At 38.3% G+C, this 12,999-nt stretch overlaps 1 protein-coding gene across 1 annotated transcript; it reads left to right on the top strand.

Annotated features, from left to right (window-relative positions):
- Nucleotides 1–1,399: 1,399 nt before the first annotated feature.
- LOC306866469 (hypoxanthine-guanine phosphoribosyltransferase-like) lies at nucleotides 1,400–12,842 on the top strand. The gene is made up of 9 exons (XM_079411699.1): nucleotides 1,400–2,239; nucleotides 4,642–4,748; nucleotides 5,088–5,271; nucleotides 6,254–6,319; nucleotides 9,150–9,167; nucleotides 9,309–9,391; nucleotides 9,587–9,633; nucleotides 10,249–10,325; nucleotides 10,470–12,842. Exons 1-9 carry the CDS (start codon nucleotides 2,222–2,224, stop codon nucleotides 10,515–10,517), a joined length of 648 nt encoding a protein of 215 aa, XP_079267825.1. The 5' UTR covers nucleotides 1,400–2,221; the 3' UTR covers nucleotides 10,518–12,842.
- Nucleotides 12,843–12,999: the final 157 nt, after the last annotated feature.

Here is a 12,999-nt window from a genome sequence, read left to right as displayed (position 1 = left end):
TAGGTGATTGTCTTCAGAAATGTTTTGTTATGCTGGTTGAAAGTCTCTTCACATCCTGATAGCAATCATTAAGAGAAATAGCAGTGAATACTCTAGTGCTCTAGTCAAGTGGTCTAAATGTATTTATCCGTATTTATATATTATGTGGAAGGTGTTGGACCAAGAAATGTTCGTCCAATCAAAACGCTCGGTCCGAGCGTTTTAATTGGCTTTCCTACCTGCCTGCAGGGACGGATTATGACGCAGAGGTGCCCTGGGCACGGTCTGATTATAGGCCCCCCTCAGTTGAATTTGCGGTCAATTTTCTTAAGTTCAAATAGCAATGGATTTTATCCGCACTAAGTGAAAATAGCATTATTTTTAGTGATATGTTATTTACACTAAGTGAAAATAGCTTTAGATTATATTTATACTGTTAAAATAGCAGGATTTTCTGCTATTTATACTACTTGTCACAAAATAGTGGCAATTGCACTTCAGTATTGTATTACATTATAAAGCAGTATGCAATAATAACATATTGAGTGTAAATTATCATTTTAATTCAGATTATTAAATGGATGCCACCTTATTGATACAATAAAGCCCTCCCTACACCTACCCTAACCCTACCTGATACTTTATTTTCAACTTTTTGGTTATTTCTTTAATTTTTATTAAAAATAAATGCCTTTACGATGTGATATGAGATTTGAAAAGGGAGAAAAAAAAGTTCGGCAAAAGGCAGGATCGAACTCTAGTCAATGGTGTCAAAAGTACTACAGTACGCGCTTTACAATATGTGCCACTGAGACGTTGATTTACAGCAGATTTTTATAATGTTGACAGTCCCAATCACACTTGGTGGCGGAATTAGTGTAAATAGTCTCTGCCAAAAGGTGGGCTATTTGCACTAAGTGTAAATAGACACACCGTTTACATTATCAAAGAACATTATCATTGACTTAGCCAGAATTAAAGCACTCTCAAAAACTCCCATTAATCACTGAAGTTGCTTACATTGTGAAATTAATATCTTGCTTATATCGTATGCACTTCTGCACTTTGTTGTTTCTGAGGAGAGAAATCGGCAGAGAGCAGAATTCATTCAGCCAGCTCGAGCACTGAACAAAACAGCTGTTTCAGCGATGACTCACCTGGACGCCTCTTATTGGCCATTGTACTCATAAACTCAACAGAATCATGTGTGATTGGTTATAATCCATAATGCTGTAGAAAAACACAACTGTCTCTGGCTCCCTGCCAGCCAGCGAAGTTGAACTAAAGCAGATTTTAATTTAGCAGTTGACCATGTGCTGCACTGAATGATCTAATCACACCGGTGTGATCGTTTATTAAATATTAAAAATATTATTCTGCTTTTTTTTGGCACCGAACCCCCAACTGCTCCCCGGGTGCTGCAGCACAAATGGCTGCCCACTGCTCCGGGTGTGTGTTCACGGTGTGTGCACTTTGCACCCAAAACAAAAACTTTTGGATGTAGTTAATTTATATATATTATTGCTGTCAAAGGCTTAATTGCATCCAAACGTTTCTGTTTACATAATGTGTATACTGTGTGCATTAATTATGTATATATAAAGACAAACACATGCCTGTATATATTTAAGAAAAAACAGTTGTTTATATATTAAATATATTTGTATGCATGTAAATATTAAAAAAAATATATACTCTATGTGTGTGTGTATTTATATATACATAAATGTACACAGTACACAATACATATATTACATAACTTTTATTTTGGATGCGATTAATCATTTGACAGCACAGAGAGAGAGAGAGAGAATTTAAATTATAATGTTTTCTTTTATTATTTTATAATATTCTACACAGCACAGTGTGTGTATCTTATATCGTTCACACAAGAAAGAGGTCGGTTAATGGATTCTGAAGAAGAAAAAATATTTGCCAGTGAGACAGACTCCTATCAGTCAGTCCACACTCTTTGATATGCCCTGCCAGGCGTCTTCACAGCGTTATCATCACCCGTCACGAGCGCATCTAACCCACCCATTAAGTGCTGGACAGAAACGAGCAGCTGTCTCTGTTAAAGCACAGGTTGCCGAGGGTCAATCAGATTATTGGGTAAAATGGATTGTGACGTCAGGGTTTAGGAAGCGTCGCGTTGACTTCATGCAAAGCAGACGAGCGCTTTCCCCGGACGCGAAAGGACCAGCATGAGTCCGACACCGACCTGAAGGACAAACACAGCAGGATGGCCGCGTATCTGGAGGTAAGAGACAGTGTTGTTGTTGCTGCTGTTGCTTTATTTAACGAGACGCGTGTCGGATGGAGACTTGGAGTTCATGAGGTGTGGCTCGTCTACTTGTAAATGAGTCATATTCCTCATTAGATTCATTTTTCAGACCGCACGTTTTAATTGATTTGTGAGGAAAATCTGAATTGATGCACAGACATAGAGGTTTTATAGCCTACCGTAATTTATCCCGTTTCTAAACCGGTTAAAACAGTATGTCCATTAGATCAGCGTGTACAGTGTTTAAAGTTATAGTTATTTATAAAATAGTATTTTAAAAAATAAACCAGTCATTACTCACCCTTGACACAAAAGAGGAAGTTTAGCTTTCATCTATAAAATGAAAACAAATGGTGACTACAGCTTTCAAGCTTCAAAAAAATGACTAGGCCTATAAACTGACCATAAATGTAAACCATAATACGCACTATTGTATCGCTGCCTTCACGTGCTCTCTGAATTATAATTGCTCATTGATTTGGAAACTGCACACCCCATCAAATCCAAAATTAAACTGAGAATGTCCAACAAGCACCGCCACGTGAAGGCAATTTCAGTTCTCTAAAACCATGTTTGTGTGGATATTAGTGAAATTTCGCAAGTAAAAAAGCTCCATATTATCAATACCGCAGCGATTTATGAAACACAACTAACATTCAAACCACGTAGCTTTCTGTTTGTCAAAGCAGCGAATTTTTGAGATGGTCCTCACTGCAGAACACAAGATCAACCCCCAAACCTACCCATCTCCACCCCCTGATCCCTAAATCCACCCATCCCCACCCCTAAACCTACCCATCTCCACCCCCTGATCCCTAAATCCACCCATCCCCACCCCTAAACCTACCCATCTCCACCCCCTGATCCCTAAACCCACCCATCCCCACCCCTAAACCTACCTATCTCCACCCCCTGATCCCTAAATCCACCCATCCCCACCCCTAAACCTACCCATCTCCACCCCCTGATCCCTAAATCCACCCATCCCCACCCCTAAACCTACCCATCTCCACCCCCTGATCCCTAAATACACCCATCTCCACCCCCTGATCCCTAAATCCACCCATCCCCACCCCTAAACCTACCCATCTCCACCCCTGATCCCTAAATACACCCATCTCCACCCCCTGATCCCTAAATACACCCATCTCCACCCCCTGATCCCTAAATACACCCATCTCCACCCCCTGATCCCTAAATCCACCCATCCCCACCCCTAAACCTACCCATATCCACCCCCTGATCCCTAAAGACACCCATCCCCACCCCTAAACCCACCCCTAAACCCACCATCTCCACCCCCTAGATGTGGATCCAACCCCGCCCCCTGGATCTTTGTTCTGCAGTGAGGGGCTACTGGAATTTTTGCGTTCAACTTGAACCCGATGCGAATCTGTGTGAGGAAATACACCCTTGTGCGAAATTCACGATCTTGGATATGAATTGCGCCTGCGAAAATTCGCCAAACAACAGCAAATGTGACTGCACCTTAACTCTTTGTCGCAAAGAAAAAAAGTGACTAACAAGTGAGTGAGTATATCAAAGTGTTCATATTTTGGTGAAAAAAAACAAACAACAAAAAAAACTACATATTATGACGATATTTTTTTATGTCGACTATCACTAATGACCGGATTTCACCACCAAAAAATTGCTGGATAACATTAAACATTAACATCAAAAACATTTTGTCGCTGAAAAATGTTTGCAATATGGGAGTGAGATATGAAAAATTCATATTCTTAACAGCAAGAAGGCTAAATAATTTTTTTATTTAATTTGCGTGAATGTTAATGACTGGATTTCGCCTGTGAAAATGAGCGAAATAACATTAAATATGACAGCACCTAAACCCTGTCGCAAAAAATAAATAAATAAAATTGTGTGCAATGTGAGTGAGTAGCTCAAATATTCATATTTCAGTCAACTATCCATTTTAATTATCATCAGAAATGGGGTGCAAAATGGTTTTATGCTACATACGGCAACACTCATAATACACTATTTTCACGGCACAAATTGCTTCATACATGTACACATGCTCTCAGAAACCTATACATTGAAAAAAATGTGTAGAATTTAATTTGAAACGTTTTTTTTTACTGAAATTGCTAGTAAATTTCACACAGCCTATAATTTACAAAGAAATGGTAACGCATTGAATTGAAACGTGAATGTGAAACTTAGAAATAAAAATACTGAAATAGAATTTTCTTGTAAAGCATTCTCCAATAATCTTTTTTTTATTTGAACACTTTGAAAAATAATCTTTATAGTGTATAGCTCGAGTAGATTAAATAATCCGTTCTTTTAAATATCAGGAGTCTCTGTGTTTCTTTAAAGATGTTTAAATAGATTTATTTTTTCTTTTTCTTTAGATAGCTGATGACAGCAAAGGGCACGAACTGAGTCTTTTCTGTGTGCCGAAACACTACGAGGAGGATTTGGACAGTGTCATAATACCCAATGGCCTCATTAAGGACAGGTACGTTTAACTGATGAGCACAAACCCTGATATTGCATTTCTGCCTGGAAATGTATCTGGTCTTTGCGGTCAGATTTTGTGAAGCGAAACAGTTGTGTTATTGCCGTGGCCGTGGAATGCCCTCGATTGTAAAAGGGCCCTGTGTTCCTCCTGTAGATGTAGTTAATGATGTTAGCGCAGTACGAGAGGCATGTGATTTGAATTCGGGTTTCCATTTTATTTGTTTAACAAATTTCCTCAAGAATCTCTTGACTGACATTTTTGGCATGACTTCAGCCAGCTTTAATGAAAGCATTAATGTCATAATACTCTGCCTTTCGATTCTGGTTTTCTCTGCAGGACTGAAAGGTTGGCCAGAGATATCGTTCGGGACATGGGCGGGCATCATATCGTGGCCCTTTGCGTTCTGAAAGGAGGGTATAAGTTCTTTGCGGACCTGATGGATTACATCAAGACGTTGAATCAAAACAGCGATAAGTCTGTGCCACTGACTGTGGATTTCATTAGGCTAAAGAGCTACTCGGTGAGTGCCAGCTTTACTGCTTTCTTCCAGGCACTGAGCCTTTTACATTCATACTTAACACTGACCAATGAATCATTTCAGATCTACATGTCTGCTTTCATATTATTACTATACATAAAAATGGAGCATTTTATTAGTAGATTGAGCCATTGACATGTTCCTTACAGGAATGATAAGGGTAAATACAACTTAAAGGGGAGGTTCACCAATATTTACTCACCCTCATGTCATTCAAACCTGTTTTTTATTTTTTGTATTTTTCTTCTGCAGAACTCTTTCAGTCAAATTTCAAATATTTTGAAAAATACATCATTCAGAATATTATGAAAAATAATTAATTTAAAAAAATTAAGGTCCAAATCAGTCATTGTATAGAAAAAAAAAACTGACTACCTTTGCGTCAACTAAAGTTAATCTTTAAAGTTGCAATAAAATGGCCGTAGTGACAGATGTTTGCTTCCGTATTGTAATGTACTGTATTTCCAATTGAAACGTATTACTGAAAAAAAATAATAATAAATGAAAGCACTTCCCTCAAAAATGCATGCAGCTTGCAGTCGATCAAAGAAGCAGCTTGTAGAATTTACATTTCATGTTGGCTTCAAAAACAGTAATAGGCCTAATATAATGACAAAAATAAAATCTGGTATATTATACTTTTATGCCTAAATTCCTAGTAGCATTTGAAATAATGGATTTTAGTTTTTAGTGTTTTATTTTTTGACAAATTATGTAGAATCTTATTAGCATTTTTCAATGTTTATCATTTGATTACTATAAATATAATCATTGGCTCATTGGTACTGGCCAGCATCCATAACTGAGTTCATCCACCTGGAAAAGTAGTTCCACTTCATAATTATTATTGAGATGACTTCAAGCTCAAACTGACAGACAACTGTGATAACTGTCAGAGATGCTGTTGATAACGCTCAACATTAAAGTATTTAGTTTTTCTCTCTCTGATCTGATTTCTCCTCAGAATGATCAGTCTACAAGCTGTGTGAAGGTTATCGGTGGAGATGAATTATCTGCCCTTACTGGCAAAGTGAGTTTCAACTTTTGAACTTCTGTTTTTGTTTTGTTTTCTATTTTTACTTTGTTCTGTTTTGTTTTTTCCCTCTAATATTCAGGGGGGCTGCATTTATTTGATCAAAAATACAGTAAAAACAGCAATATTGTAAACATTATTGCAGTTTAAAATAACTAAGTTCTATTTTAATGTTTTCAAATGCAATTTATTCCTGTGATGAACAGCTGAATGTTCAGCATCATTACTCCAGTCTTCACTGTCATGTGATCCTTCAGAAATCATTCTAATATGCTGATTTGATACTTAACAACCAATTATTATCAATGTTGAAAACTGCTTCATATGTTTGTGAACACTGTGATACTTATTTTTCAGGATTCTTTGATGAATAGAAAGCATAAAGAACAGCATTATATAAATGTCTTTACTGTCACTTTTGATCAATTTATGTATATATATATATATATAAACAATGTTTTTAATTATGTGTGTACAGGTCTGTAATTTGCAAATTTGAAATGAAAAATAAGTAAGTGTGGTGAGTAAATAATGTATAATAGAATTGTGTGTTCCATGGTTAGTGTCAAGTGTTCATGAGATGGATTGCCTGAGGGAAGAAACTGTTCCTGTGTCTGGGCGTTCTGGTTATCAGAGCTCTGTTACCTGTCGACCAGACGGTAACAGTTCAAAGAGGGAGTGTGCTGGATGTGGGGGGTCCAGAGTGATTTTACCAGCCCTTTTGCTCACTCTGGATAAGTACAGTTCTTGGAGAGTGGGGAGGGTTGTACCAATGATTCGCTCAGCAGTCCGGACTATCCTCCATAATCTTCTGAGGTCAGATTTGGTAGCTGAGCTGAACCAGACAGTTATAGATGTGCAGAGGACGTATTCAATGATGGCGGAAAAGAACTGTTTCAGCAACCCCTGTGGCAGGTTGAACTTCCTCAGCTGGCAAAGGAAGTACAACCTCTGCTGGGCCTTTTTGACAATGGACTCAATGTGATTGTCCCACTTCAGGTCCTGAGAAACTGTGGTGCCCAGAAATCTGAATGACTCCACTGCAGTCACAGTGCTGTTCATGATGATGAGTGGGGGGAGAGCAGGGGGGTTTCTCCAGAAGTCCACGATCATCTCCACAGTTTTGAGCGTGTTCAGCTCCAGGTTGTTAAGACTGCACCAGACAGCCAGCTCCTTAACCTCCTGTCTGTAAGCAGACTCGTCACCGTCCTGGATGAGGCCGATCAGTGTGGTGTCGTCTGCAAACTTCAGGACCTTGACAGAGGGATCTTTAGAGGTGCAGTCATTCGTGTAGAAGGAGAAGAGCAGTGGGGAGAGAATTTTTCAAACCTGCATTAGAACTCATTCAGGTCATCTGCCTGTTGTTGATTCTCCAGAGTGCTGGGGGATGGTGACTTGTAACTGGGGATATCTTTCATACCTTTCCACACTGAAGCAGGATCACTGGAAGAGAATTTGTTCCTTAGCTTGCCAGAATAATTCCTCTTTGCCACTCTGATCTCCTTTTCCAGTGTGTATTTGGCCTGTTTTTACAAGACTTTGTCCCCCTTTCTGTAAGCATCTTCTTTGGCCTGACGGAGCTGTCTGTGTTTTGCAGTGAACCATGGTTTGTCGTTGTAGAATAGATGAGTCCTGTTAGGAATTCACATCTCCTCACAGAAGAGGAGATGTGATATAAGATGTTACAGTCTCTATGTGAGCTCGTCCAGATCGGTGGCAGCAGCTTCAAAAACAGTCCAATCAGTGAGAGAGAAACAGGCTTGTAAATCCCGCTCTGTTTCATTAGTCCATCTTTTAACAGATCTTAATACAGGTTTTGCAGATTTCAGTTTCTGCCTGTAGGTCGGTATAAAATGAACCAAACAGTGATCAGAGAGTCCTAAATCTGCTCGTGGGACAGAGTGATATGCGTCCTTTATTGTTGTGTAACAGTGATCCAGTATATTACTGTCTCTGGTGGGACATGTGATGTGCTGTCTGTATTTTGGCAGTTCGCGGGAGAGATTTGCGTTATTAAAGCTGATCTCGCGTTCGTTTGCGGTGGAATATAGACACTCATGAGAATGAACGAACAAATCTCCTGCGGCGAATAGAACGGCTTGCAGTTAATGAAGAGTGTTTCTAGATCAGAGTAGCACATCTTCTTTAACACAGTTACATCTGTACACCACCTCTCATTGATGTAAAAGCACATCCCGCTGCCACGCGATTTCCCCGTTGATTCTGCGTCCCGATCTGCTCTGATCAGCTGATAATTAGGCAGATGTAGCACGCCGTCCATTATGTTGCCATTCAGCCAGGTTTCCGTGAAACACAGAGCAGCAGAGTTTGAAAAATCCTTGTTTGTCACATTCAATCTTCAAATTAATGTACAAACAACATAAAGACAGTATATTTTTAATATTTGTTTAATGGGATCTTTATTTTTATGACGGAAGGCCAGTATGACTGATACCAATTAATACTGATTTCCCTTTAAAAAAATTTTCCCCCTAATATTTAACCATTGACTATAGCCATTCTACTTTACATTATAATTAAGAGCTATCAATTTGAATATTTATTAGACTTTAAAAATAACTTCTAATTTAAGTGAACTTAAAACAATCTTCACATAAACCCATTATAATAAATGTCATATTTATCTACCTGTGCCCCTCAGCAGAAATATACCGAAATTGAATAAAGTTATCAAACACTAAATTCTAAACTAAATTCAGATGAATCCTTAAAACTATAAAGTTATTGATAGTGTGTATACTCAGTATATGATAACATGCTTTATTTATTTATTTTTTAATAATGTGTCGTCTCTCTTTCCCTACAGAATGTGCTCATAGTAGAGGTGAGGTTACATTTTTGATGTAATGTATTTTATTGCATTTTGTGTTGAATGTGTGTTCACATCAACATGTGTGAAATGTTGTGTACTAAGGAATGAAAATACAGATGATATAAGCAAATGAATTCTCTTTTTGTGCCTAAGGATATTGTAGAGACAGGAAAAACGATGGAAACGCTGCTCAAACTATTAAATGAATGTCATCCTAAAATGGTGAAAGTTGTCAGGTAAGGTAGAAACATCTTTGGAAAGAGTAGTCATCCTCTAAACATAGTTTAAAAGCCTGTGTTAGAGATATGAGAGATTTCTGTGTTTATTAAATAGCCTTTTTATTAGTGTTTAAAATAAGACTGGTGTTTAGTTGAATGCCATTCTTTTTATTTAATATATCTCATTTGTAATTCAGTATCCTGTAATTTCAGTTTACTTGTGAAAAGGACGCCCAGGAGCTCAGGATACCGGCCAGACTGTGAGTCCTTTTGTGTTTCATTGGATTTTACTGGATATTATGAACATTTTGTGCCTGATCCACATCACTTAGAGAAATCAAACACCCTGCATTGATGTAGTTGGACATATTATTCAGACACGCGCTCATCTGTCTGTGTTCAGAGAAGTTATGCAATGCTTTTAGACAGAAAGCAGATAAGCTCTTTATATCCATCCATCCATCTCTCCTTCAATCACAGACGTTACTCTTTCGCTCTTGACTTCCACTCTAAAGCAGAGCGCTGAAGTGCTTAGAGTCAGTTATCAAGACGAGGGGGAATCATCAAGCTCTTTAGCGGTGACGCACTAGGGAGGGCGGCCTCTATAATGGACCTCTATAACAAAAAAACACTAATTCCATGCAAATGTTTGGGTAAAATTACATTTCTTGCATGAGATTCAACTGAATTAGTTAATGATAGCAGAAAACTTGTTAGAAATGATATCTCAATTGATTATAATTAATATCATATAATTATTTTTATGCACATTTTTTTGGAATGTGCTTAGTTGTAATGAAAATAATGCATAAAAACTTAGCGTTGTTTCTGCAAACTTCTGTGTTTGTTTAAATGTCTTGTATTCTTTTTTTTAGATATTGGATTTGAAGTTCCTGACAAGTTTCTAGTGGGATATGCTTTAGACTACAATGAATATTTCAGGGATTTGAGTGTAAGTGTTCGTACTGTTCTGTTCTGGTTTAATTAATTGTGTGCAATGCATAAACTGGTGTATATTGAGTCAGTTTTGTATATTATTTGTTTGTCTGATCAGAATTATGTATTTACACCTTCCTGTTTTCTTTATATCTTTCAGCATATCTGTATTTTAAGTGACAGAGCGAAAGAGAAATATAAAGTATGATATGACACCCAAGTGCTGGACGCATGAAGACAAAGATCACTGTGAACTTTATTTGTTTTGTTTTGTTATTGTACAATAATTTTTCTACATGCCATCTGAAATGACTAATGAACTTATGAGACATGGATTCCCAAAGATAAATGATCACACTCACAGTGTTGCAGTGATGAATGAGAGTGAAAATGTCCTTTGTTATAATTAGTAATCTAATTTTAATTGTCATTACTGGTGAAGATTATTGGCAGTTGCCACTTTTGTTTTGATTGTTTGAACTGAGGCCTTGGATTAATTGGTTTTATGTTCACGGAAATCCATTTGTCTAATACAAGTTTGGATTTAGAGCTCAGAGACTGCAAAGTTAATCACTGTTAGCTAGTTATTGTTATTTATTATATAGTCTCTGGATTTTGACTCCAGATTATATCCACACCGAATGTCATGAAGGCTTTGCTATTGCATGTAAATGTGAGAATGGTACTGTATTAACCCATTTAATAAAAACAAGTTTTCATTTATAAAGCTCTAAAAACCTTACTGACTGATGTTTTAGTGCACTTCCGGCAAATATGGAAAAAGTGACCGGTGGGATAACGGTGAACTTAGGTTTACAATATAAATCCGACTGCAGTTGCTAGTGAAAATGACAATAAAATGTTGCGGTGACAAAATATTGTACTAAATTAAAAGTTTAAATGTTACAAATACACTCACTGGCCACTTTATTATGTACACCTTGCTAGTACCGGGTTGGACCCGCTTTTGCCTTCAGAACTGCCTTAATTCGTCGTGGCATAGATTCAACAAGGTGCTGGAAACATTCCTCAGAGATTTTGGTCCACATTGACATGATAGCATCACGCAGTTGCTGCAGATTTGTCGGCTGCACATCCATGATGCGAATCTCCCGTTCCACCACATCCCAAAGGTGCTCTACTGGATTGAGATCTGGTGACTGTGGAGGCCATTTGAGTAAAGTGAACTCATTGTCATGTTCAAGAAACCAGTCTGAGATGATTTGAGCTTTGTGACATGGTGCATTATCCTGCTGGAAGTAGCCATCAGAAGATGGGTACACTGTAGTCATAAAGGGATGGACATGGTCAGCAACAATACTCAGGTAGGCTGTGGCGTTTAAACGATGCTCAATTGGTACTAAGGGGCCCAAAGTGTGGCAAGAAAATATCCCCCACACCATTACACCACCACCACCAGCCTGAACCGTTGAGACAAGGCAGGATGGATCAATGCTTTCATGTTCTTTACGCCAAATTCTGACCCTACCATCTGAATGTCGCAGCAGAAATCGAGACTCATCAGACCAGGCAACGTTTTTCCAATCTTCTATTGTCCAATTTTGGTGAGCCTGTGCCAATTGTAGCCTCCGTTTCCTGTTCTTAGCTGACAGGAGCGGCGCCCGGTGTGGTCTTCTGCTGCTGTAGCCCATCTGCTTCAGGGTTCGACGTGTTGTGCTTTCAGAGATGGTATTCTGCATACCTTGGTTGTAACGAGTGGTTATTTGAGTTACTGTTGCCTCTCTATCATCTCTAACCAGTCTGCCCATTCTCCTCTGACCTCCGACATCAACAAGGCATTTTCGTCCACACAACTGCCGCTCACTGGATATTTTCTCTTCTTCTGACCATTCTCTGTAAACCCTAGAGATGGTTGTGCGTGAAAATCCCAGTAGATCAGCAGTTTTTGAAATACTCAGACCAGCCCGTCTGGCACCAACAACCATTCCACGTTCAAAGTCTCTTAAATCCCCTTTCTTCCCCATTCTGATGCTCGGTTTGAACTTCAGCAAGTCGTCTTCACCACATCTAGATGCCTAAATGCATTGAGTTGCTGTCATGTGATTGACTGATTAGCTATTTGTGTTACCAAGCAATTGAACAAGTGTACCTAATAAAGTGGCCGGTGAGTGTAATTTGATAAGTGTTTCTCTGCGTATGTGTGTTAGTATCTGTCTGTACAGGGAGAAGCTCAGACAGTCCCAGGACAAACGTTCAACTGATGTCCAGCGTATCAGATATACGTCTTTGGAGAGACGTATTGCGTCTGACCTCTGATCACTTGTCACCAAAATAATCATCAGAAGATATGCTTCAAGCTTGCGTCCTTATGTGGAAATTGTGTAAGTTTATCTAGGTTTTGGAACCAATCTGAATTTTGATGCATTGACGCAATTAGCAACCTCTGTTAGGGTATAATTGCTGGTGTTTTTGAATTGTAAAGCAGGTCGGCCTACAAACTCCATCGCGAGTGTTGAAGTGACTTCTGCGGATGAAACCGCAAACTATTTCTTCAGTAAATTTCTTTAATCACAATCTGACTCCTGGTTTTTGTTCATCATACCTGCTCCATGGGTTTTTTGATTTATATTTTTAAATACGACATTGGATTATTGAAAAGTTACACATTTTTGAAGAATTACATTTTATGTGTTCTCCAAATAATTAGTAAAACTACACATAATTAACAA

The sequence above is a fragment of the Barbus barbus genome (assembly GCF_936440315.1).
Source record: "Barbus barbus genome assembly, chromosome: 48".
Classification (NCBI taxonomy): Eukaryota; Metazoa; Chordata; class Actinopteri; order Cypriniformes; family Cyprinidae; genus Barbus; species Barbus barbus.
This window is presented reverse-complemented; position numbering and strand designations above follow the sequence as displayed.

Coding starts and splice junctions, on each gene's coding strand:
- LOC306866469 (XM_079411699.1), top strand. Junction 5,272..6,253: donor TTAGGCTAAAGAGCTACTCG/GTGAGTGCCAGC, acceptor ATTTCTCCTCAG/AATGATCAGTCTACAAGCTG. Junction 9,634..10,248: donor CTCAGGATACCGGCCAGACT/GTGAGTCCTTTT, acceptor TCTTTTTTTTAG/ATATTGGATTTGAAGTTCCT.